General features: G+C 32.0%; 1 protein-coding gene across 5 annotated transcripts in view; it reads left to right on the top strand.

The window, feature by feature from the left end:
* LOC118189330 (transcription factor CP2-like) overlaps positions 1–27,959 on the top strand; it is an 86,083-nt gene that overhangs the window by 32,761 nt on the left and 25,363 nt on the right. For 4 of the 5 annotated variants that reach the window (XM_085806795.1, XM_085806796.1, XM_085806793.1 and 1 more), the window contains 5 exons: positions 6,883–7,029; positions 10,200–10,268; positions 19,137–19,178; positions 19,324–19,442; positions 24,527–24,611. In XM_085806795.1, the coding sequence (XP_085662921.1) occupies positions 6,883–7,029; positions 10,200–10,268; positions 19,137–19,178; positions 19,324–19,442; positions 24,527–24,611 (462 nt within the window). The remainder of the gene's footprint in view (positions 1–6,882; positions 7,030–10,199; positions 10,269–19,136; positions 19,179–19,323; positions 19,443–24,526; positions 24,612–27,959) is intronic. The other variant, XM_085806794.1, reaches the window with a different exon arrangement.

The raw sequence follows: 27,959 nt of genomic DNA, 5'->3' as shown, positions 1-27,959 counted from the left end.
AATTTAAAAGAAATTGAAGAAAGGTACATGAGTAAGTGTTATGTATCTCAATAAACATCATACCTCTAAGTTTTATTATGAGTAAGTGTTATGTATCTCAATAAACATCATACCTCTAAGTTTTATTGCATTTCTAATACACAATGCTTATTTTATTTGTTTACACTTTGAACAAAATACATGTGTTCTTAGCGCAGAAAGTTTTCACATTTTAAATATCGCATTCGCGTTCTTCTGTGCTTGGCTTGAGGGCATTCATCATATCTTTTATACTTAGTTGCTTAGAATTTCATATATTTGTTTGAATTATTCCTCGAAACTTCTGCTCTTTTTTTACATGCAGTACGTAAGTTTCTCGGTAAAGTATTAATCTCTGATCATTGTTCAATACATTTTTTTAATTAATTGTAATGCTAAGTCCCTCAAAAACAGATATTTGCTTCTGTATCTAGTTGGCGGATTAGCAGTTGAAAGTAATATAATTCGAGCATTTATTGCAACAACATTCAGTGCAGAGAAGAAATAATTGAATAACTTGCTACCATTTCATCCACAGTATCCACTGCTCACTTAGTCACATTATAAAAACATAATTTCTGGCATTTTCTTTTCACCAGTAGTATCATCTATAGCATCATCATTATGTAATGTTGAAAGCATAAAAGCAGTTTTTCCTTTCTTAAGACATAATAAATTAATGTTTTGACTTCTTTGAGACCAAACAGTGTAGAAAATATTCCTATTTTCATCTTCAGTTTCCAAAATGCAGTCTTCATCACTTTCAAATATTTCTAATAAATCTCACAGCCATTGCATTTCCAATTCATAGACAGTCATTCTTTTTGCCATATTGCGCTTAGAAATCTTTAAAAATTTAATTGCAAATACTTTAAAAGTCATTTGCGAGTAGAAATATTTACTGTTGCACTCTAGAAATAAATTTCTGAAATAAATATTCAGTCAGAAAAACACTTATGCGAACAGGCGGGTGGGTGTGTCATACCCCACGTGCAATAAAATCCTGATAAATCTTTTTTTGAAACACACAGGCAATGGAAAAGCAGTTCTGAAAGTCAACCACTACTAGAAACTCAGCTACTGAATGCAGCACAAAATTTCAGTTTCACAAGTTAGGAATATTCCAGTTTTTTCTCTAGTTGGGGTATAATACACCCCACGTGCTTTCCCACAAGCTAATCTGAACTTATTTTGTAATTTCTTTCTGTTCTTCAGGGTTATTGAAACATTGTTCAGGATCACTGCGGTTTTTAAAATAGAAGTTATAAACTTTTTTTCCTATATTGTCTTGTAATTAAAAAATTCAATTTGAATATTGTGCACATATAAAGAAGTACTGTAATAAGAGTTTACTGAAATTTATTGACAATTTCTATATTAATACTTTTACATTAAATGGAAAAATTCTAAAAAGCATAAAATTGAAAAATAATTATTTGATTGGCATTTAATTAACTGAAGTAATATATTTGTCATATTTGGGGATCTATTAATGAATGAATACTTTCTGGTTGCCTAATGAACAGGCTAATTTTCAGCTCATAGTTGTGTATTTAAATTTGGGAAATTTGTATGTTGTTTTCCGGAATGCTGGATTTATTTGAAAGTAAATTAGACAATTTTCACAAAATGACCACAAAATAAGTTGTAAAAGAATTAATTTCATTTAAATAATATAACAGGATTCTGCATTTACATCTGAAAGTGTTTATAATGAAAATAGATGACCTAAAAATCACTAATAAGTTCACACTATGAATCTTAACTTCTACTTGAGATTTTTAGCTGAGCAGTTGAGCAAAATTTTAGTAGGATATATGATGTAAGATTCTAGATTAATTAACTGTACTTTGTTGGCTTTACTTGAACTCTGAAGCGACTATGCATTGAGTTCAAACTGTATCAATGACATGCTGTGAAAGTAGTGAAAAGACTCTTCTATTCAACTCAAGAAGAATTTACAGACAGTACTTCTGGTTCTCACAGAATTAGACAGTACTTTTGACTGAAATTCAAAATAGAAACACAAAATTAAATAATTAACCAAAGCTGCTCAGAGATAATTAATGCAAATTGGCTCTTAGCTCCAACACCGATGTGCACAAAACCGAAATTAATATCCATGGCAATAAAATATGCAAGCTTAATTAAGACACAATAACACGCCGAATAAATACTAATTCAGAAGTCAAACAACAAAAATCAGCGTTAATTTACAAAATTTTCACAGGACTAGTTTCGATGGTTTTACCGAACCATCATCTTCAGCTGCAAAACCGCAAATGAGCAAGATAGGAAATAATGTTTAGATAAGATAAGAAAGCCTGGACAAGAATAAGCAAGTGGCGCCATCTGTTGGCAAAACCAGAACTAAAACATAATTTCTCTAAAAGCCGAAGGCAAATTTGGATTGGAATTAGGATCGTTAACTAGAACAGAAAGATTTTTATGAATGTGAAATGCCTCTAGAAAATCAAGTTCTCCAATGGAAGATGTTTTTTGAATAATTTTGGCAGCAGAAAAATTGAAAGTGTGATTTTCGGACCAACAATGTTGAGCAACAGAAGACTTCTGTGTTTCCTTTTTTCTAACATATGCCTCATGTTCTTTGACGCGAAATTTCAAGGCTCTCTTAGTTTGGCCAATGTAAATTAAACCGCACTGGCAAGGAATCCTATAAATACCCCAGGAATTCATATCCGGAATGGGGTCCTTGAGTATAGAAGTTGGAATTTTATTGATGGGAGAGTAAACAACCCGAAAGTTAAATTTCTGCAAAATATGTGCAACTTTATAGCTAATTGATGGAAAGAAGGGAATGACAACAGAATTTTTATAATCTCCTAAAATAAGAGTGTGGCTTTTAGTGTGTTGAGATGAGAATTTTTTAACTGCTTGATTAATAATGTTGGGTGAAAAGCCCCTGTCAATAGCTATTGCTTTTAAATAATTTAGTTCTTCATCAAGGGCTAGTTTGGAGGAGCAAACTTGAAGAGCACGGAAAACATAGGAATAAAATGAAGCTAACTTTTGTTTAGTCGGATGACATGATTTAAAGTGTGGTGGAAGGCAAACCGATGAAGGTTTACGGTAAACTGTAGTACTGAAGTTGGATGTGTTACGTGTGACCAGAATGTCGAGAAACGGAAGAGAATTGCAAGTCTCAAGTTCAAAAGTGAACTGAATAGCAGGATCAATAGAATTCATTGTTGAAAGAACTGTATTTAAATCATCTTTATTACCTTCAAACAGGGTAAAAGTATCGTCTACGTAGCGGAACCATGCCGGGAAGTTTAAAGTTTCAAACAATTTTGATTCATAATAATGCATGTAGATATCAGCCAGGATGGGACTGAGGGGGCTTCCCATGGCTAATCCCTCAGTTTGTTTGTAATATTTATTTTGGAAAACAAAATGTGTTTGTTTCAAACAGAGTTGAGTGAGAGAAATTAGCTCATCAATTTCAATGCAAGAGAAATGAAATTCGCGAAGTCTGGTTTCTAGACATCTTAATGCACCCTCCACTGGGACATTGGTGAATAATGATTTTACATCAAAAGAAACCATGAGTAAATTACGAGGAGAAATGTTTTTAACCTTTTTTACAAACTCTATTGAATTTTTTATGGTGTAAATGTTATTGTCTAATAGAGTGGAAAATCTAGAAACTAAATATTTAGCTAATGGATACGAGGCAGTACCTAAATTTGATACAATAGGGCGGAAAGGAATACCACTTTTATGAATTTTGGGAAGAGCATATAATCTGGCACAATTCGCAACAGATGGGATAAGTGAATGTTTTAAGTTGCTTGAAATGATTTGCGAAGATTTGATCGCAGTTTTAATTTTGGATAAGTCCGAAGGTGAAGGATCTTTAGGGATCGGATTATATGGTCCTTCGTTTAAGAGTTTAGTGACACCATCGATGTAAGTGTTCTTATCCATGACGACTATCTGGCCACCTTTGTCGGCCTTTGAAATGACAATATCCGGGTTAGAATGAATCTCGCGCATTGTAGCTCTTTCTCTCGCAGTTAGATTTGGTTTCAAAGGTTTATTATTGAATTTCACATTATGAGCGATAAGATGCCTAATCATTTCTTTCTGTGAATCTGAAACTTTACTGAACTTGAAAGCTTTTTCGATAGGAGCCAAAATCTTTGGAATCGAGGGTTTACAGGTTTGTGAGAAGTTAAAATTATATTTTAGAATTCTCTCTTGTTCTTCTGAAAGACTAACATTAGAAATATTAACTATTGGCTTGATGTTTACAATGGGAAGATTTTTTGAACTACTTGGACTGGAAGACTGTAAAAGAAGTTTTTCGAATTTAACTGCAAGGGTGTTTTTATGACGGTTCACTGCATTCTCCGTTCTAGACCAAGACTTTTGTTCAAGGGCAGTGAATTTTGGATATGTTTTAGCGAGTTCCAGATGAAGCTTATAGAGTTCATGTTCAATTTTGGACAATTGTTGACGTGTATCCCTTATCATGGACCGAAGTAAGGCAAGTTTGCAATTTAACAGAATTCTTGAAACGTGACTCGAAGGTTTTTGATTAGATTTGATTTGAATAAAATTGGGGATCAATTTTTTACATTTACATTTAAGTAAAAAGTCAAGATGATTCAGGAATTTTTGCCGTTTCAGGCGTAATTTAGTGAAACGATTAACGGATGAAGGCATGATAAACAATGCAGAAAATCAAACTAAATTAACTGAGCAATAATAAAGTACACACAAAATAGCAGAAAAATCCCTCACTGAAATGAATAGAAAACAAAATGTTTGTATGCAAAATGCATGAAATCAGACAAACAAAGCACAATATCCAAATGTACAAAACATAAACATAACTTGAAAATTGCAAAAATGTACTCACCGAAACTCCTACAATCACAACTTTAAACTTCCCGGCATGGTGCCGCTACGTAGACGATACTTTTACGCTGTTTGAAGGTAATAAAGATGATTTAAATACAGTTCTTTCAACAATGAATTCTATTGATCCTGCTATTCAGTTCACTTTTGAACTTGAGACTTGCAATTCTCTTCCGTTTCTCGACATTCTGGTCACACGTAACACATCCAACTTCAGTACTACAGTTTACCGTAAACCTTCATCGGTTTGCCTTCCACCACACTTTAAATCATGTCGTCCGACTAAACAAAAGTTAGCTTCATTTTATTCCTATGTTTTCCGTGCTCTTCAAGTTTGCTCCTCCAAACTAGCCCTTGATGAAGAATTAAAAGCAATAGCTATTGACAGGGGCTTTTCACCCAAGATTATTAATCAAGCAGTTAAAAAATTCTCATCTCAACACACTAAAAGCCACACTCTTATTTTAGGAGATTATAAAAATTCTGTTTTCATTCCCTTCTTTCCATCAATTAGCTATAAAGTTGCACATATTTTGCAGAAATTTAACTTTCGGGTTGTTTACTCTCCCATCAATAAAATTCCAACTTCTATACTCAAGGACCCCATTCCGGATATGAATTCCTGGGGTATTTATAGGATTCCTTGCCAGTGCGGTTTAATTTACATTGGCCAAACTAAGAGAGCCTTGAAATTTCGCGTCAAAGAACATGAGGCATATGTTAGAAAAAAGGAAACACAGAAGTCTTCTGTTGCTCAACATTGTTGGTCCGAAAATCACACTTTCAATTTTTCTGCTGCCAAAATTATTCAAAAAACATCTTCCATTGGAGAACTTGATTTTCTAGAGGCATTTCACATTCATAAAAATCTTTCTGTTCTAGTTAACGATCCTAATTCCAATCCAAATTTGCCTTCGGCTTTTGGAGAAATTATGTTTTAGTTCTGGTTTCGCCAACAGATGGCGCCACTTGCTTATTCTTGTCCAGGCTTTCTTATCTTATCTAAACATTATTTCCTATCTTGCTCATTTGCGGTTTTGCAGCTGAAGATGATGGTTCGGTAAAACCATCGAAACTAGTCCTGTGAAAATTTTGTAAATTAACGCTGATTTTTGTTGTTTGACTTCTGAATTAGTAATGCAAGCTTAAATTAGGCAAACAATGTGGCCGAGTTTCAGAACACGTTCTGTCTGAAGTAAATCAGATACCAGCTTAAATACAAGTAGTTTCCTTCTACCCTACTTTGCGTATCATGGGAAACTGAAGTATCATTCTGCCTGGAAATGGAATCGAGGAAAGATAGAAAAGCTAAATAACTGAACAAATCTGGCTAGTTTAAAACTAAAATGACATTCCTTACAATGATTATAGGCTAGTCTTTTTCCTTTAAAATTTATTTATTTATTTATTTTTTATTTTCAGTCAAATACATATTTACATACATTAATTAATTTTAATTTTGTATGTAAATATCTGCATGTTAAAATGTATATTTTCTCTTTAGATTTAAATATATTTGAATTCAAGAAAAATTCTTTTAAATTTATACCCCCAACCTAATTTTAATTGTGTTTTTTGGCACAGTCATATATGAATAATTAGGTAACAACAGGGCTTAACTTTTAAAATTAGAAGTGTCAGGCCTTGTGGAATGTGGTCAGGAATGATGAACAAAAATAAATAAATAAAATAATTAATAATTTAAATTAAATAAAATATAGAGATACATAAAAATCTATAAATAAAATTATTGACTAATAGTTAAATAAGAAGTTAAAATATCCAAGCTGTTCTTATTTGGGGCTTCAGCAGTAATTGCAGTTATACTTGACAACTGAGAAGTACTAAAGTTGGGCTTTGGTCGAATTTAAGATGAGGTGAAATTTCTGTTGGTGTTATACGAGTGCCACATTTATCAATTTACTGATGCATTTGCAATATCTTAGTTTATTAATATATTTGGTATTTTTAATCTTCTAGATTAATTGTATCAGTACTGAATTTACTTGTAAACGCAGAGGAGGTGAGAAAGGAGTACCTTTTCGCATATTAATAGAGACATACAGTCACTGGGAAGATCCCCCTCGCAAGTTAGATGCAGCATCATGCTTAGTAAAAGTATTTAAGGTATACTTATCATTTTTGAATAGTTGTTTAAAAATATGTGGTCATAAAAAAAAAGCTTTTATTATTTTGATTGCTAATTTATCAAATAATTTTAGATGGTTTCAGTGTTTCAACCAAAATAAGTGCTTGATGCTCAGTGCAATATTTTTTTTTTTTTTTTTTTTTATATGTGATTGGTAATTTTATCCTGCATAGATAAAAAGTCTGCGTCTGTAGCGTTTAGGACTCCTGATAATTTTTGCCATTTCTTCATTCACTCAGCAATATTTCTGTTTTGGAGGAAGAAGGGAAATTGTAGCACAAGTAAAAAGATAGTTGGTATTGATAAGTAATGGTAGCTTGGTAGAGTATAGGTCTGGAAGTTAATGGAGTAAATATAAGAAAAGTAGTAGAACTCTCATGCTAAATTCAGATTTTTTCCACACTAAATTCAAATTGTAAGTTGTATTTACAGCATGGAATTTGGCATTATAATGCATAAGAATGAAGATTTTATAGTTGGTTATACTATTTAGCATTCATTTTCGATAGCCATCTTCTATTTAATTAGAACTTCTTTGTGGTAACTACATAGTTTTGGAGAGCTGTAAAGTATTAGATCGATCATAGATTATCAAAGTTGAAGTAAATGATTTCTTTAGGATATTAAATTTTATGCAGAATCTAGGAGTTTCATTCATGTGCATGATCTATTTTGATATTTTTTTGTACAATATATTTTGGGGTTAACTCTTTAGGGTTATTCTTTGAACATGTGTAGACCGAAGTGATATTTAATGAATATTTAATGATGCTTTTGGGAGTAATATGAAAATGATTGAAAAATAATAGAGATATACAGAATGAGTAAATATTGCATATAAGATGTTAAGAGTGTTTTTTTTTCCTTCATCGTCTTGTTCATTTATTTTCCACCATTCTTCATTTTCTAACCTGTTATATCATTTTGATCCATTGTCCTGATGTTTATTGGAAGGAAGTACCATCTATCATATGAGATGTCATTCCACAATATATATCTTTTGAGGCATGTTATTCATTTCAAAAATAGGTAATTTTGTTCAGTAGCTGTAATAAAAAGCATGCTTTAAAATATTTTTGCATTTGCTGCTTAGTTCAACACATGAGTGCTATTTTTCCAGCGAGGGAAATGATTATATTCAGTAATATATGAAACTATACAACCATACTGAAACTGAATGAAACTGTTTCATACAGGTTGCTCTTTCACTGACTACATACAGATATTTGTCAGATTTATCAGCCACTCAGCTGGTAGAGTGGGTAGTGACACTGACTGCCATATCGATAGGTTTGATTTTTAGTCCTGGGAAGACATGGATGTTTGTATATCTATAGTGTCTGTGTGATCTGGTACACTAAAAATATACGGTGAGCCGAAAATTCTGTTGAGAGATTGGTTGTAGTGAAAGAAGGGTGGGAAACCCACAGATTGTCTCCTGGCATGTTCTCTCTTAAAAATGGGGCAGAAGCTTAACAGTTATTTAACTAGCTTCAGCAATACGTCAACACTTGTGGTAGGCACCACAGAGGTGCTGGCTTAACTTCCACCTTTGGGCCTAGGACTTTCTACCATTGCTCTTTTGCCTGTAGCTGATTCACTATTAGCCATTTCGCCATCAAGTAGAAATGAAATGCTTAATAAAGTTTGCTTATAATATATATAATTACTTGTTTACAAATTATGAGATTTAAAGAAATTACACATAGTTAAAAAAAATTATGTCAATATCAAATATAAAAAATAATCACATTTCATAATTATGGGTTAAACCTCTGAGGTATTCTGTTATATTTTTGTTTCCAAAATTGTTCAGATACAGTGTTTACATGAGTTAGTTATCCATTTGAAGTACTAGAGAAAAAAATGAGTTTTAGTATAAAATTAGAATCATAACTCATTTTTTAATTATATAAAGACAGTACCTTTTAAATATTATTATCTTAAAAATGGTTGATTTATTTTGAAATCTCAAAATAATTTCTTCGTTATGAACATTATATTATGTTTAATTTTAATATTATGCTTTATTTCATTATTTATATATATATTTAATTATATTTCATCTTAATTATGAATGCCTTTAGTTATTGATTGGAATTAACTAAATACTGTATTATTAATGAATTTATTATTTTAGTAATTCTAGAAGATGTATGTAATTATATAAGCTTTTTTTTTTCTCCTGAAATTGAATGCACTCAGAGATATACAATAATTAAAAAAAATTAGATATAATCTAGGCATCTAAAGAAAAATAATGTCTTGACAGTGAAACAGCAGTGGTGAATAGCCCCATTCCTGTATCTCTCAGATTTATTACTGCCAGTTCCTTCATAATATCATAAAAATGATTCAAGTATATATTGCATGAAGCTTATTTGAGATTCAGATATCTGGTATGATAAAAAAATAGTATCGCTAGAAATTTAATTAATATTTAAAAGTAGCATGAATATTGAAGTAGAAGAAATATGTATTCTAGTTGAGAAATTGAATACTGATTTATAAACCTTTGAGGATAAAAGCTTTTTAGATTCACGTGTACAACATTGTATTTATATAATATTTTTCTGCCATAAACTTCAGATTATTAGAAGGATTTCTAGATAATCCAAGAGAGCAAAGAATTTTAATGATGGACATAGTAAGCATCAAGTGGTGATAAGATCACATAAAAGCTCTCATTTATCTGAAAGAACCTATATAAAAAATTATCAGTTATGAATGGTACTTTTTAGTAACAAATAACAATAAATGAAGAATTATTATGAGAATAATCAATTATCTTAGGTAAATATTTCATTATTTTATGTATTATTATTTATTGTGCTCTTGAAACTAATGGTGTTCTCTTCCCCCCTTAAGAAACTTCTATTCTCAAGATTGTGAAAATAAGAATGAACAATAAATTTTATACTTTGTTATTTTCATGCATGCAATTTAGTTCTTTTTTGGTATTCCATGTTTCATATATATAAGTGTGAGAAATTGATTTCTTTTACCATAAGCATTTCAAAGTATTTTCCTGACAGGCATACATTATGTGAAATATTAGCTCTTAATAAAATCATTCAAAATTAAAACCTTTATTTATGTATCTAAATTTTAAAATATTTAATTACCTTATTTTGTTTTCATACTAAAGTCTAAAGGTGCAGACAGAAAACACAAAACTGACAGAGAGAAATATGAAAAACTTCCACAAGCTGAACAGGTAAATCTCTATATAATATATATATATATATCTTTGTTACAATGCATGAATAATACCTTTTTTATAGACAGAAATGTAAAAGTCAGTTCTGAGCTAATATTATTAGGATTTTTTAGTTTTCATACCTAATGAAGAATTTCATGTATAATTTAATAAAATAATTATGTAGGCCCTCAGATTACTTATTATTATTAAATTACATTTAAAAATTTTTGCCAAACTGTTTTAAATCTTAAACTAGCATACTGAAATATGCTACAGCAGTAAAATTTTTAAGCAGAAAAGTGCAGGAAACCACGGTAAAATAAGAAAACAGATTATTTAATGTAGAAGTTAAATCAAGATTTCTCTTGAAATAACCTATTTTCAAAGTATGTTTATGAAAGGGTACTCTGTTACAAAATTTAGTGTAAAGATGAAAAATCATCAACAACAAATATATAACTCTTTGAAAACCAAAGCCTTTGCTAACCTGTTTGTTCAATTGCCAAACCACCCAAAATGGTTCTTGAGAGTCACAGCAATTTCGTTTCCACCCCATCCATTAGCGCACAAAGTAGAATGAAGATTTCAAATGACATACTTTCTACTTCTAACAAATAAAGATAAGAAATGACAAGTAAATCCTTTTAGGGCAAGCTGTTTGTCAAAGGACGGGAATTGACAACATCTTCAACGTTATATAACACAGTGAGTAATTCTTCGTAATCTGGGCTTGCCCTGTCTAAAATACTCTTCAACATATCTTTTATAATTCTAATCAGTCTTTCCCACCATCCTCCCCACCATGCCGATGTAGGAGGATTAAATTTCCATTTAATTTTCTTAATCGTGGCTTTTCCCTCCACTTCCTTCCAATTAATTTTCTGGAAAAGGTTATTAGTTCCCATAAAGGTTATTAGTTCCCATAAAGTTAGTAATATTGTCTGAATATGTAATACTTGGTCTTCCTCTTCTAGCTATGAATTTTCTCAGGCTTTGTATAAATGCTTCTATGCATAGAGTAGTAACAATTTCAATGTGTATTGCCCGATAAACAGCACATGTAAATATCACTATCCATGTCTTCTTCTGGCCTCGAAGGGATAAAGGTCCAGCCAAATTGACACCCATAATCTGGAAAACTGCAGAGTCTGTTACTCTCTCCTCTGGTAATGGTATGGGGTTTACGTCAAAATTGGTTTCCTTAAATCGTCTACAGCGACCACAGTTTTTTATTACATGACGAACTGTACGCCGGCATTTGAGAATCCAAAATTTTCTCTCTGAATTGCCATTAAGGCTTGAATACCTGCATGGGAATTTTCCTCATGTTTTCCCTTGATTAACAGGTTGGTAATAACATGGTTGGGAGGAAGAATTATCGGAAATCAAAAATTTCTGCTGTCGTTTCTCTGAGAGATCTTTGTCATAGTTCGTATCAGTCATTTCTCATCCACAAAAGGTTGCAATGCTACAATTGTTTTGTCTTCATGAGATTCAAAACTTTCTTCTTGGATTAATTTTAAAAGAATATTTTCTGCTTCTTCATATTCTGCAAAAGTAATGTTACCGAAAATACGATTTTTAGGTAAATTTCTGGCATTTTTGCAGAATTGTTTTATCCAAGCTATTATCATTACTATATTTTTATATGAAGAATATCTGTTTTAGAATAAATCCCTTGTATTTATAACATTGGTAGCTGTTATGGCATATTTTCTTATCTCCAAATTTATTACAGATTCATCAGGTTTGCATTAGTTCATAATAAGTGTCAATCCTTAAGTTTTCATTCAGCCATTCTGACCCGTTCCACCACTGAGCCCTCACTAATTGTCATACTCTACATCCTCTTGAAGCTATATCTGCTGGGCTCTGTGAACCTGAAATGTGATAGCAATCATTTATGCTACTTAGTTTTCTAATTTCGTTATTGGCCATGAATGTAGCCCAAACAGCTTCTCGTTTAATCCAACAGAGAGCATTGCTGGAATCTGCTCAGTAAAAAGTTTTAATATCCGTTAGATGCAAGTCTCTTCTTACCACTGCTGCTAGTCCACCAATTAGGCAAGCTAATAATTCTAAGCGAGGTATTGTCACTCCCATTGGAACTATTCTGGACTTAGTTTGCACTAACTGACAATGTATGCTTTCATTATTTTCTATTCTAATAAATATGCATGTTGCATAGGCCATTTTGCTGGCATCACAGAATATGTGCAGACTCCATTTATCAGGTTCATAAATTTGAGAGCATTTCGCAGTCCAACAAGGAATTTTAATATCTTTCAAATCAAGAATTTGACTATGCCATAAATTAAACTTCTTCAAAATCTTCTCTGGCACTTCTTGATCCCACGAGAGTTTTAATCTGCAACATTCTTGTAATAATAATTTCCGCAGCAGTGTCAAAGCTCAAGAGAATCCAATCGGGTCGAAAATGGCTTGTGCTAAGGATAAAATTTTCCTTTTCGTTACTAATGGTACTTCTTGAGCAGGAATTTCTTTTGTGTCACAACTGAGAGTATCTTCCTTTACATCTCATACAAGGCCCAATACAGAAATACAATTTGTTGTATTTTCTCTTGCCTTTAAAGAAGTTTCAGTTTCTGAGAATAATCCAGGATCATAATTTTTTTCAGGTGTATTGTACTGTCAGTCCCAAAGCTCAAATTTAGCATCTGACATTATCCGTTTTGCCAAATTCATGAATTTCTCAACTTCTTCAAAACTGTCGAAACTGGTCACGCAATTATTGACGTAAAATGATTCTTTCAATTTCCTGGCCGTTTCTTGAGTTTCCTTCTCCACATTATCCAAATGATATGCTATAGTAGCACCTAATAAAAAAGGGCTTGAAGTTACTCCAAACGGTAGTCTGCAATGTCTATAGATCAGTAAGTTATTTGGATCGCCATCTTCATACCACAAGAACCTCAAATAATCTCTATCTTGTGGAATCAAATTTATCTGCAAAAAGGCTTGACGTATATCAGATGTTACTCTGAATCTTTTCAATTGAAATTGTAAAAATATAGAAGGTATCAGTCCTAACAGATTGGGACCCTTTTCTAAGCAAGAATTGAGAGAAACAAAATTCTTTTCATGTACTGAAGCGTCGAATACTGGTCTGATTTTAGTATTGGAAGAATGCTTTATTACTGGATGATGCAGTAAATATAGTCCGACTTGATCTTGCAATGGAACTTCTTCTATAATACCTAATACCTTGACGAATCCAGTCCTTAAAAACTTCTTGATAATAATTCAAGTGACTGTTAGCAACAAGTTTACAAACAGTAGTCAAAACTCGTTTTTTCAGAGAGTTCATGACAATTAGAAATTGGCGGATGTGTTTCCAACCATGGCAACGATACTGTGTATCTACCATCTTCATCTCGTTTTATGGTTTCACAAACTTTATACAACGTAGCCACTAGCAAGTCTTGTTTTAGAAAGCTTTCTGGAGGATCGGTGATACCAATAGCTTCAAGCTTCCAAAGATCAGCAACTGCACTTTCATTAATGAACAAGGATAAAACAGAAACAGTATCTTCATGTGTATACATACACCTTTGGTAATTTTCCTATTACTGTCCACCCTAAATAAGTTTCAATTGCTGTTAATCCGAAATTCAATTTCCTCACTCTGCCAGTCATCAGCTTCCCAGCAATATCTGCCCAATAAGAAGTTGTATTCAGAAGATATTGACTTCTGAATTAGTATTTATTCGGCGTGTTATTGTGTCTTAATTAAGAAGTTGTATTTTTATAGGTTGCAGTATAGGATCTTCTTTCTTATTGTAGTCACTCAGCCATATTCCTTGTTGTTTAAGTTATTTCATCCACATTCCCTTAGTCACACTCTTTACAGCAGCACATATTTCCTTTTGGTCATTAACTTCAAAAATGCATTTATAAGTACCTTCTATATTACTTATTATCTTGTGATATTTTTTATGTTCCTTCACTAATTTTGTACCTCTGAAAAGACTAAGTTTCATTTTTCCTTCACCCACTGATTTATACCCCATATCTGATGCCAGTTCTTTCATAATATATGATCTTTGAGACCCAGTGTCAACGAGGGCTCTAATAAGCTGTTGATTCTGATTTCCATGAATTCGGACCTTCAGAGTTTGCATCAGTACTTCAGGCATACTTGTCTGATTCGTCAGAGTATGCCCTGTAATTTCGACCTTTTGATCATGTTTATCCTTTTTTGTTTCCCTGCACTCACTTACGTTGGGACACATAGGCAAATAAAGTTTGCTAAAATACTTTGTACATTTAACAAATTTTCTACAATCTTTAGATAAATGACCTGGAGTTAAACAAGTAAAACACACACCTTTATTTAACAAAATCTGTTTTCTTTGATCTAAAGACATACATCTAGCGGATTTACATCCTACACAGTCGTGGTTTTCACCACAAAAAATGCAATTTCCCTTTTTTGTAGGTTTTGCTTTTGTCGATTCGTTGTTTAAAAGTCCTGCAGCTGTCGGTATTTCATTCCTTCCTCCATGTTTATGTTTCGGAAATGCTTTCATTTGTGATCGACATTCTACATTAAACCCTTGTCTGACCATTGTTATTCTCTCTTCACCTTCAACTTCTTTCTTCAGAAATGTCATCAAAAGTTCTAATTTGTTTGTTAAACTACCTTTGTCAGCTGAGGCTAAATTTCTTTCCCATATTCTCAAAATATAATCCGGTAAACAGGCTACAACAAGAGGATACAACATACTGGCATATTTCTCGGTTGTAACCTTTAAACTTTCTGACGCACGTAAATGTGTTTCTATTTTATCATACAGTTTAAACACAGAAATTTTATTTGCAGAATTACTACTTTTCATCACTAAACAGAATAGTTCCCTCACATAAACGTCAACCAAAAGATCGTCTCTTCCAAACCTATCTTTCAAATATTCGATAGCTTTATTATAATTTTCAGAAGTAGGTGGAAAACTCTCTACAAGATCTCTAGCTTTAGATCCACGTTCCGTACATTGTAGCAAATACTGATATTTATCATTGGGGTCTATTTCCTGATCTTCATGAATTTTTCTAAACTGGCCCCAAAATCCCTACCATTCTTTCGGTATGCCATTAAACTTTCTTAATTCAATTTTAGGAAGTTTAAATTTCCATTTAACAGCGTCATTTTTATCTTTAGGTAAAATACTTTCCCTTTCACTAATGTTCTTTTCAAGTCTAGTTACTTTTGTTTTAAAATATATAAATTTATCATTGTATGATTCAGTGGTTTCGATTTCTTTTTCAAATTCTTCATTAGAACACTTGGTATCTTTACTATTCAATAACTTTAATATCCAAAGTATTTATCTTTTGCCATTTATCATGAAGTTGAGCGAAAAGAACTGTAATCTTATCAAAATCTAATGTATGGACCTTTAAAAGTTCATCTAAATTATTCGCAGTCTTAGTAAAATTTGTTCTTAAACAACTTCTAAATCGTTTAAGTTCTTCCATAATTGAAATAAAAAATAGTGAGTGTTATTACTGTCCATAAATCAAATTCTTAATAAATAATCCAAAGTTCAACAAATATTCATCATAGAATCAATCATTCAAGTTTTAACAGTGATACTCCCTATTTAAAATAAAAACTCAAAAGTCTCTATTTCACTGTAATAAATTTTGAATTAAAGCTACCCAGCGTCCTGTCGCAGATGCCATTTTGTTACATTACGTAAAAATACAAGATATCAAATTAATAAATTGAATTTACTTTGTACTTAAGTTCAATCTGACTGCTGGGTAGATCTTCACAAATCCAATAATGTGAAGCTATTAGAACAAACTTCATTACAGTCTATTTACAAAATATATACATCACCAAAAATTTTGTTACAGTTCTTCATTTGTTTTTATATGGGACCATTTTCAACTATTTATTTTCAACTATTATTTCAACTATTATTCAACTATTATTTATTTCAACTATTTATTTATCTCAAAAACATCTGCATTGCTCAAGCGCTGTTAGTTAGCGCCCTCTGTCTATCAGCTCGTGGTTTTGTAACAGCAGAAATCTAAGAAAGGGATGTTTTTTAACTTTTAAGATGTTTATTTATTTATTTTTTTTTACTGCGAGAAAAACATTTTTATGTAAGATTTAAGTTTGGACCCCCCTCAAGTGGAAAAAAAAAAAAAAAAAGATCATGAATTTGGAATAAAATTAAATCAGTCTCAGGATCTATATTCTTCAAGGCAAAACTATTTTGCTTCTGCCAAGTATATTTTTAGACTAAAAAAGAGGGCCATTTTTTTTGCATTGATGGTTAAGTCAGTTTATTTGAGTATGGAAAAGCCTCGAGGGCTATCTGCCTAAGACGAGGAAGACATTCATGGAGGACTTTCTGAGAGAAACTGTCTTATACGCACATTACGTATGGGGGAAGGCCACAGGTGGGCCTTTTTGCACTGAAGGAGAACAAATCATTGTGTGACAATTCTTGAAATCAGTAGAATTTTATTCAAGATTTACGGCAATCTATGACTTTTTTTTCCCTTTATATACCTTATTTTAAATGTATGTTTTTTTTTTTTTTTTTTTTTTTTTTTTTAAATTTTCTTTTTTTTTCAGTTCTTTTAGTAATTATCTGTTCATTTAAAAATATATTATGATGAAAAATTTAGCTGCTAAAATGCTAGATTAGCATATAAGAATAGGTAATTTTCAATGAAATGACAATTTTCTAAAATTTCAAAAGTCTATATTCTGATTTGCATAGTGATCGATTTTCCAAATGCGAATGTAAGACAATAAATAGGGGTACAAATTTTTTTCTATATGTTAATAATTTTAGTGAAATTATGTGTAAAACTGTACTATTTCTTGCATAACTTAATATGAAAGGCCTCGAGAGAGTGAAGCTCTGTCAGAAAAATAAGTTTACAGGGGTAAGTCCATTTAACATTGAGTCTAACTGCCAAGCTGGCAATTGTTTTTGTGATTAATTTGTTGTCACCAAATCGCCAAACTTGATGCCATTTGGCAACATTGTCCAACCCCTGTGTAACTGGTCCTATCACTATGTAACAGTAACTATATCCACTGTATATAACTGCAACTGTATGTGCCATCCAAAAGTTTTGAAAAATTGAAGGTACTGAAAATTTCTGGGTGGCTGGGGGAAAATATATGAGACCAGAAAGAGCATCCATCGCTCTGGTGACCCGGTGTGAAAGAATAGTCCCAATGTTGCAAATGCATATCCTAAAAGGTGACTAAAATAGGTATCCAGTGACTAGGGTTATACCGAGGTACTTTGCTCCTGGAGATTGTATCAGGAGACTGGTCCTCCAGGTTGCGGGTTGAGCATGAGGCTAACAACTTCACCATATAAAACTATTGTTTCGAATATTGTATATATTCTGTTGTTACTAAATCAAAGGAAGAATTTGCTGGACTATTTATGTGGAGGTGACTTTGAAGGGATTTTTTGGGTCTGAGATTTAGAACCTGGAATATGCATTTGCTTTATAGAAGCTGAGGACTTTCTGCTTTAGAGGAATTAATGGATGATTATAAAATTGACATTTTTCACTCAGGCATGAGATAGATTGGACAGGGAATTCAGGATGGCTGAAATTGCACTATTATTTTATAGCTGTGATCCTGGGTGACATGGGTTTCATTGTTGGTAAGCAGATTAAGTATATTATTGATGTTGAGGCCAAGTCTACCAAGTTATGCAGTATTAGATTAAGAGGTAGATTTTTCAGCAGTTATAGTTTTATCAATATATATGCACCTGCTGAAGATAAGGATGATGAGGAGAAGGGGACTTTTTATTAAAAAAGTCTGCACACTGCATTCTGCCAGCCAAAAACATATGCTGGAAGATGCAAAGGCTAAGATAGGGAAGTATAATAAATTCAGACCTACCATTTTTGGACATAGTCTTCATTACAACTCAAATGATAATGGCAAAGACTGACATTTTCTGCCGTGGGACATGATATGGTGGTGGCCAGTACTTGCGTATAAACCAAGAGTATTCATAAAATGACTTGGATATCTTCAGACTGTGACACTTTCAATCATATTGACCGCATCTTAATTTACACCAGACATGCCTCAAACATACTGCATGTCAGATCATATCATGGAGTGAATTTCGACTCAGACCATTACTATGATGAAATCAGATGAGCCAATATTGAAAATCAGAACAGGAATTTCTAATGCCCATAAAAATCAGGGAAGAGGAGGAATTAAAGAAATTTAACTGTCTACTGTTAAAATCTCCTTGGGGAGATAAAACCTGGGAAGCTTCTGGTTAGGATCTAGCAATATAGCTGTGTTTTGCTGATCTGAATTTTCAAAATGCCATCAAATTTTATGACAAGGTTTGACTTCTCATAAAGTTCATCACGTTTGACTGATGATAAAAAATATTGTATTAAGTTTTTTTTCCCCTGGATATTTGCTAGATAATTTTAACTGATATTGTTCTTTTTGAACATACAGGATAAGCTATATGAGTTCTAAGTTAAAAGACCTTCCTTCTTAGTAGCTGTATGTAGATGTAAAATCATGCTTTTTGTGCCAGCTTAATTATAAATAAAGATATTAATATGGATAAAACAAATCTAGAAGTATTACTTATGAGACTGTTGTTAAATAAAATAATGAATTTTTTAAAAATTAATTATGACTATTTTTTAAAATAATTGTTTCATCTAGGAATAAGTTAAGCTGTTTACCTCTGTTTTCTAAGAGTAGTTTGTGTATGATATAACCTGACTTGAGTTAAAACAGAAGAATATGTATTCATAATTCTGTTATTGTATTTCAATTATATATTTAAGGTCAAAATTTGTAAAATATTCTTGTATTTCTTATTATAGCGTGATCTGCAGCCATCATATCAGTGCACCGTATTTACTCCTGTAAGTATGTTATCCAGTTGTATATATACATTTAACATGCAGAGTTAAACAGAGCTAAACCTGATGAATGAGTTAGTTTTCATAACAGTAAATCATGTGTTTGTATATCCATATACAGATGCATATATATATTTTTTTCTGGTAGAGTACCATAAAAGTTGAAAACATTCCATTTCAAGATTTTTCTGAAAGTTTATCACCTCAGTCGTTCAATAGCAGCATTGATGTGAAACCAGAATCACCTGTAATTTCAGCTAGTGAAGTGTAAGTTCTTTCATTTGTGTCATAAATGCATAATATTTGAAAAAAAAAAATTAAATATCAAAGTGGTATATTTTCCCAGAAATGTTAAATTTAAGCCCAAATGCAGAATTGCTGTATCTACTACGCTTTAATTATGTATAGACTTAAGTGTGTTTTTTCCTTTGTAGTTCCACTGTTTCTAGTGAAAAATGTTAGTTAAGATTTGATATATTTAAAAGTATTTTTTAAAGTAAATATGAATTTTCAAAGAAATAGCGATGATGGGCTCATATGTGTATTGCCCAATTAAGATGCGAGTACTTTTTCATAAACATTTATCATTATTTATTGCCATTACTTTTGCTTCTAGATTAGAAGAATTGTATCCAATACAAGTTTTTTTTGGGGGGGGGAGGAAGGGAGGTTTGGGTATCATGCAGTGGAAAATATCAATTTTGTGTATATTTCAAAAGAACTTAGATGTAAATGAAGAAGTATGGTTTCATTCCTGAAGAACTTTGGAAGTGAAACATGAAATGCTGCAAAAATTATTTATAATTAAAGCAGATGTATTGTGATATAGTAATGAATTAAAGGAATATGCATTATTCTGAATTAGTTGATACCAAGAGGACAGATATACTGACGAAATAGGGTGCCTGTTTGTCTTCAGAGAATATTAGAAGACATATGCAAGGTTCTCAGTAAGCTTTACATTTATGTCTCATCATTTCTCAGTGGAATAGCATCAGAACTGATTTCACTAAAGAGAATTTCTGCCACACCCTCAGGGCTTTCCTGTTGTCTCACCACAAAAATCATGAAAATTTAAGCATGAAAAGTATGCCTAACTTTTTCTTGATTTATATAAATGTTATTATATAGAGATTCAGTGGTTTTATCCTGAGGGGAAAAAATAGATGATGTATCTTTAGTAACATAATATTTAATTAAAATTTAATTTAATACAAAACTTCATGAGAAGCGATAACAAGAGAAACTGAAACTTTCATCTGCACTTATTACTACTAGTACATATTCAAAGGAGCCCACCAGCGGCCGAGCGGTTAAGTCGCTGAACACTGGTAGTTCGGTCCGAGGTTCGAATCTCGTGAATGGGCTGGCTGCATGGGCGTTTTCGTGGTTTTCTCCATGTGTAACGTGTATACGAGCCAGTTCCCCTTAGAAAGTCCTCCATGAAGGCATCCATCCCCTTAGGCAGATAGCCCTAGTGTGCTTTGCCATAATTAAATACACACACATATTCAAAGTAATTACAACATGGCATTCCATCCAAGAGTTAGCATTTAAAAATAACTAACATCTGTGGATAAGCAAGCGAGAAGTTTTAGAAATACCTTAGTCTGCATAAAAATTGCTCTAATTGTAGAGGAATAAATGTAACATCACTGGTTATTATTTTCAAATGGTGTTTAAAAGACTTTTTACATTTCCCATTTTATTCCAGTTTAAAAGCTGGAAAAAGGAATTAGTCTAACTAGGCTGTGTTCATGCTGTTTTACAGAGGCTGTTCATGCATTTCTAGACAATTTTTCTTGTATTTACAGAAATATTTTATCTAAAATTTATGTGTTTTAAATACTGTTGTTTGATAACCTTTTTCTTCACTATCTTTTTGCATCGTAATTTTAAAAAGAATCGAGCCTTTTGTAGTGTGTCGGAAGAGGTATTTTATTCCATTCCTCTTGAACTGCTTTCCCAAGTCCAAAGAGGGTTGTAGGTCAACATTTTGACAATTCACTTTTTTAAAAGTCCAAATGTGCAAAAATGTATGGAATATTTATTAGGGATATGAGTGAAGGCTAGGGACTTAATGCCTATTTCTTGTTTCATTTTTTTTTCCAGAAAATTAACAGTGGATTTTGATGCGTGGCTGCTTGCTTTGTCTTGATGCTGTTTTGCTGATTGATGGTGCTGTGGATAAAAAGAAGTTATTTCATATTTGGGAAGTGGGTATAAAATATGTTCCTGATCATATGTGGAGTTGTTCTTAAGATTTTTCTCCACACTCTTAATTTGCCGTTTTATGAAAAACCAGCAACAACCATAAATAACCTTTGAAAAACTTTCTTCAAATTTTTTTAACCATGTTTTAAGATTTTTTTCTCTCCTCTTTGATGATAATAATGGATCTTTTTTTATTGCAGTCTTACACCCAAGATTCATCTATTGTGACAACATTTTTTCCATTTTTGTCCGGATTAAATGTTTTTCATAAAGAATTCGGCAGCATGTTCTGGATTTAGTGATATGTCATTCAGGAAGACGATGGATATTATGTTTTTGTACCTTTTTAAAATTCAAATAAGCATTAATTTTCTTGTTTACCGCTAACTCTGAGCATTTTAATGATTTTGAAACTGTCCTTTGACGTAACCGATTTTGGTTAATGTTAAAGATCTTACCTATGCAACATTCGAAACATAACATTTTTTCCCTTGGGTATGTATTTGGAACAGTTTTTCCATTTGAAAACAAACTTTGATTTTTTTCTTTCTTGTTGACAGTATTATCTATCCTAGCTTTAGATATAAAAAAACCGTAGCTTTTCGAAATTATTTATATTAGAAAATTATTTGTATAAAGCTGTGTTTTGTCATAGCTATATACAAATAATTATCTTTGGAAAGAGCACAGGCATAGCCTTCCATTGATTGCTTCATGCAAAACCACCAGTTTGCATGAAAACAATATTGTCAAGTAGCAGATGATACTTGATACTTTAAAAAATATAAAATATGCAGTTAAAAAACAGATTTCTAAGCAGATGAATTTTTTTATAGCAAAGCAAAATCATTTAAAAAAATGTGTGAACAGCCTCTAAATAAATTTGTAGCCATTTCATCTTTGACTTAAAAAAAAACCTTTTTAAAATGGCATTTAAGAGATATTAAGATTAGTAACATGTTTAAAATATTGAAGACAAAAGCTTAGCAGGTAGAAATTTTTGTATAGATATTTTTAAAGCGTTCTCCCTAATTCATTATTCTTCATATAAAATAAGGATTGTGAAAGTTAGCCCATGAAATAATAAAGAGTGGACTTGATTTTATCATTTCAGAAAAAAATGTTACCAAATGTACCCATGAATAGATATCCAAATATTAATTTTATTTGAAAATCGTAAAAGGTTGTTGATTATTTTTATTTAGCTAAATTAGAAGTTGATAAATCATAATTGATAGTTTAAAAGATTTAAAAAATGGCATTTAATTACAGACTTTTTTTTTTTTTTTTTTTTTTTACATTTTGTTTCACAACTGATCATAGTCTGTTTGTATTTTTTTATTACACTGAATGTAAATACTAATTTAAATAGTTTCAAGATCATTTTCTGCCTGTTAGGATATCTAAGACACATTTTGTTTTTCAAGTTATTAAGGATTTTAATTTGCTTGATTGGACAAATGTTACGAATCTGTGTTTGGTCTATATGTATGTTAATGACAGTTTACAAAGGTACCAAGAAACTAGGCATAGGCCCATCAGCTTATTGCTTTTCCTGTGGTGTATTGTTAATATGCCATAGCCAAGCAATAGTTTATGCCTTAATCAAACAGTTATTTTTTGATTAATGGTCACAACATGCAAATTTTCTTAACCTTGTACTGTATTTTATTTTATTTATCATTAATTTCTTATTGGCACCGTAGGTGCTGTTAGTCTCAAGACTCATGCTTTGTCTGTAATACTTTTGCTTCTGAATCACTTTTCAGAGTGCTGCCACCAAATGTCACTGCAATGTATTTTTTTTTTTTTTTTAAATAAAGTAATGAAGAATCTGTGTGTATGTATGTTCCCCACAATTTGGGAAAAATATGCACCTAGAGCAATTGAATGTTTTATACACATAATCCTCCACCCAAACACGAGCACCTTGAAGCACAAATTTTGAATTTGTTTTTCATTTATTTCATGGCTTGTACAAATTTAGGAAGTTTTTGTTTAACAAACTCAGCAATTTTGAATGCAAGAAATGACAAAAGTGTTCAAAATAAAAATTTTTTATCTCGTGCACTCCATACTGTTACCATTTGGTAAAATGTATTTATCTTTTAATTTTAATCCATAAATTCAGCAATTTGATAGCAATGTGTTGCTGTCTGAAATAGAACACTTATCTTCATGCACCAGTGACTTGCCATTCAGTAAAGTGTACGATTTTTAACTTCTAATCTGACCTTTCTGTTACTGAGTAGCAAACCAAGTGATTGAACAGCAGTAAACGCAGTTCTTTAAAATATTTTTCTGTACTTTTTAATCTCATTGATTTAAATAAAAATGCATTTAAATCATGAGATGCCTAATTAGAAATATTCAACATTTTTATTAAACAATACTAGCTGAACTCAATCATTACAAACTTTTTAAATTTTTATGGCAGCTGGCTACTTGAGCAGCTAGTTTTCAAAAAATAATATAGCGAATAAAAATTGAGGCAATCCCTAACAATCTATAAGAAATTCTAAAGATGTGTTATTTTTAAATATTTTGTGATTTTCCTATTCAATTTTGTGTGGTGTAAGTGTGAAGAAAGTGATGCTTAATAATAAAGCTAAAAAGACAGAAAACATTGTATTAGCAGAAGTGAATCCTCTGATGTGATGTTAAAATTTGAATCCTTTCAGATTTGCTTTTTTTCTTTCTTTTTTTAACACTATATTTTATTTCACATTTTCCATTCTGGCCACTTTTTTATTATGGTGTTAGAGTTCTGTTATTTGAGCGATGCAAATAGAAAGTTTGTTTTTGATTTTATGTGGCATTTGCATCACTAAGAAGTTTTTCAAGAGAAAACATTAGTATGAAAATACATGAAAGCCTTTAAATACTGCATGTGCTTTTAATAAAATTTTAACAGCAGTAAATTAAATTGTTTGATATTTTAATCTGCTTAATCAATATTAAAAGGTAATGATGGGCAACATACATGTGTTAGCCTTATTTCAGATTTTAAAAATATTATGTGTTTATGAGTGTTATAAAATGAGCGATATGCTTCTGGTATATTCTTATTTTGACTTTCATTCTAATTCATTCATGTGTTTTCTTTATATCAATGTATTCTGTATTTATCTTTGCAGCACAACTTCTACACCATCTGTGACATCCAGTCCACAGAATGGCCCTGAACAAAAAGATAAATCAGAAATGGTATTTAAAAATTATGTAAATATGTTTATTTAAAAATTTTACAAGTCTATTATGTTCACCACATTGATAACCATTATACACAATTTTGTAAAATGTGCAACTATTGAAAGATAAAGATGTCATGTGTATGAAATTTTTGTTCTCAGAAAACTTCTATCTGTAAAGGGCAAAGTAAAGTCAACCTTAGACTTTAGTTTTTTAGATTAAAAGTAAATCTCAAGAAGTAGAAACTATTTATCTGATATGAATCTGTGCTACACTTATGTTTTCCAGCATTTGACTAATCTCTGGAAAGCTTTGGCATAGAGAGATTTCTCGATGTATCTAAATCACACTAGGACAGACTACTTTGTAATCAGTAATGAAATTTCCTGACATCCACGATTTAAAGGTCCTGGATACTTGACGCATTCTGTTCATATCTGTCAAGGTTGAAATTTTCTGGAAATGGTAAATACTATTCTTAACACAGTACTAGCCCTACAGGCATACTAAGATATGCCCTTCAATTATTAATATACATACTTCTGGCTGATCTTCAGTCATATTTTTATTGATTTCTATTATATTTGATGTTTTCCAACATCTTTGAATGATTTACATCATACTTGTCAGCAAGTAAAGATCCCATTTCACACACTTACTAGTGCAAGCATTTAAGTGAGTTTTTATCAGGAACTAGCCTGTTGAGAAAATACTCTTGCTAAACTGCTGACTTGAATGTGAAATGCATATTTGTCTTGGAATCACAGTCTGTTTCATCATGCAATGAAATTACAAACTATGGTGTATTTAAAGTGTGGTTACTGGTAATTTCATCTATATCTGCCATTGTTGCAATTCTGCTATGCATTCTGTGATGAAAAATGTCTTCTTTGACGTGTTTTACATCCCCTTTTAAGACAGCTGACCTTTTCTCTTGACTTCTGTGACATATTTCTGACACTTTTTTAAAACATCTTGTTTATACATTTATTGCCTTAAAAATTTGTGCCTCAAGAAAGAGCTGTCAGAATTTAAGAAAATTATGTATATGTGACTGCACTGTTGATATAAATAAGTGGTTATGAAATTAAAGCAAAAAGACCATTTTTTACAGAAAAAACTAGAAATGAATGGAAGTTTCAGTACTGTGTTGGGCCACCTTTAACATGAATATATGATGCGATATAGGCAGGCCTTTAAGCATACAGGTCCCATAAGATATCCTGCATCATCTCATTTCATATCTCTAATTCAATTTAACTCAATACTTGTCCAGTTTACCATCCCATGTGATCCCAGACATATTTAATTTGTGACAAATGTGGGGATTGGGAAGACCAGGAAAGGGTTAGTAATGGGGCAGAGGCATGCCTACAACATCCTTGGTGCATTTAGCAAAACACTGTCCTTTTGAAGAATGCCTCCTGGGAGTTCTGCCATCATTGGCTACATGTAATGGCTGAAGTATGTCACGAATATATTGCTGTATTGACAAGGTTTTTGGTTCAGTATTAGAGGTAACCAGATGTTACTTATGATGGTTCTTCAGCCAGGTACCTGTCAATGGTACAACAGACTTAGAAGCCTGTGAAAGTGCTGCCTGTGGCTGTATGGTGGGCATTGATGTAGTTGGCACTGTTTCTGCATATAAGGTGATGTGACTGTCCTCTCAGCTGTTGGTGTGCCAAGGGCATTCTGAACCTGACTACTATATATGCAGATGCTTATCTCTGCTACTGGTTCAAAAACCTCCTCACAGTAAAATCAGAATAATCTAATTGCTTTGCTGCTTGCCGAGCTGACTTTCTGGCTTCCATCATTGCAATATTTCTTCCCCTCTTGAACTCCAATAGCTGATCATAATTGTCTTTGAAGGCGGTATACAAGAGTGCTTTGAAATTTTTGAGATAAACATAGGTTTTTATACTTATGAAATTTTAAGAAAGTTCAAAGTAGTATCCTGCAGCATCAGTGCACTTCTGTAGACAAATTTTCCAAAGATTCAAGATTCCAAAGGTTCCTCAAGCCATTCATTTCTTGGAATCAATGAAAATGCATTTATAGCCTCATTAATCTTATCTTTGGAATGTAAATTACATCCACATAAACTCCTTTTTAGATTAAAAAATAGCCAAATGTCACACATATCTAGATCAGGTGAATAGGGTAAATATTTTGTCACATTGATGTGTTTTGGTTCAGAAAACTCAACTGTGAATCTTGCTGAATGAGAAGATGCATTATTTTAGTGGAGCATGAGTCCCGTAACAGTCCCTTCTTGAAAAATTTCTTAAGACACTTAGTGATATACCAGTTAGCTGTGATTGTCTTCTGTCCTTCTAGCTTGATGACTTTGACTAGTCCTGTACTTCTGAAGAAAACGGCATACATTACTTTTTTTCATGGCACATCGCTTTTTCACTATTGCGGGCATGAGATAATCTTCAAAGACCCATATTTTATTTTCTTAACACGTTGGAATGTCAAAAATTAGTATGTATTTTTATCACCTATTTTAGAAACAATGTGGTGGTCACCGTCTTTAAGAAATTTAAGGATTTCTTTATTGATTCTCACACGCTCCTCTTTTTGGTGCTCAGTTATATTATGGGGAACCCAAAGGCAAACTAGTTTTTTCATATGCAATTCTTCATGAATGGCAGCAGATCCAATGTTAAGTTCCTTTTGTATCATTTGGTAGGTGCAGGGACTTTGAATCCATGCGATATCAATTCACATTTTCCGTATGGCAGACAGGGATTACTGCTGACAATGGGCTTTCTGTGTATTATTCATCCAGAAGAGAGTTGTGAACTTTGTAAAGTTCTATAAACCATCTAAATACAGTAGCAGGAAATGGATCTTCATTTCCAAATACTAGACATTGAACAATTGTAGACATTGAATATATTCTTTTTGATTCAGTCCCACTTTAAAATATAGCAAATCATAGCATGATAATGTACTCATGTCAACTCCATTTTTCCTTCTGCGTAGAATTTATTCTTTTCTAAACTTATACTTGCAATTGGCCCCCCAAAAAAATCACCTGCTAGACTAAAATAGTTCATATTTTTAAATCTAACCATTAATTTTTTTTCTTGCCATAGAAAACTAAAAAAGCTTTGTTTCCTGAGAAGACTAATGCAAAAAGGATTTGATCATTTTAGATTTCTTTCTGTGGAAACTTGACCCCTGTAGATTTTTTGAGGTGGTGTGGGAAGGGAAATTTGAACTGAATGCTTGTGGCTGTTGCAGATTTTCACATTAAAATTATGGGAGCAACAGGACTGGTCACACCAGTGATACTTTTGAATGTATGAAATGTGTATTGTCTAGACATAGCTCAAGCTATAAATTGCAGTTATACAGAAGTTT

This window comes from Stegodyphus dumicola, chromosome 12 (genome assembly GCF_044657685.1).
Source record: "Stegodyphus dumicola isolate Sdum_Otavi_A_Nest chromosome 12, ASM4465768v1".
Lineage (NCBI taxonomy): Eukaryota > Metazoa > Arthropoda > Arachnida > Araneae > Eresidae > Stegodyphus > Stegodyphus dumicola.
Note: the sequence above shows the minus strand (reverse complement) of the source record. Positions and strands in the feature narration are given on the sequence as shown.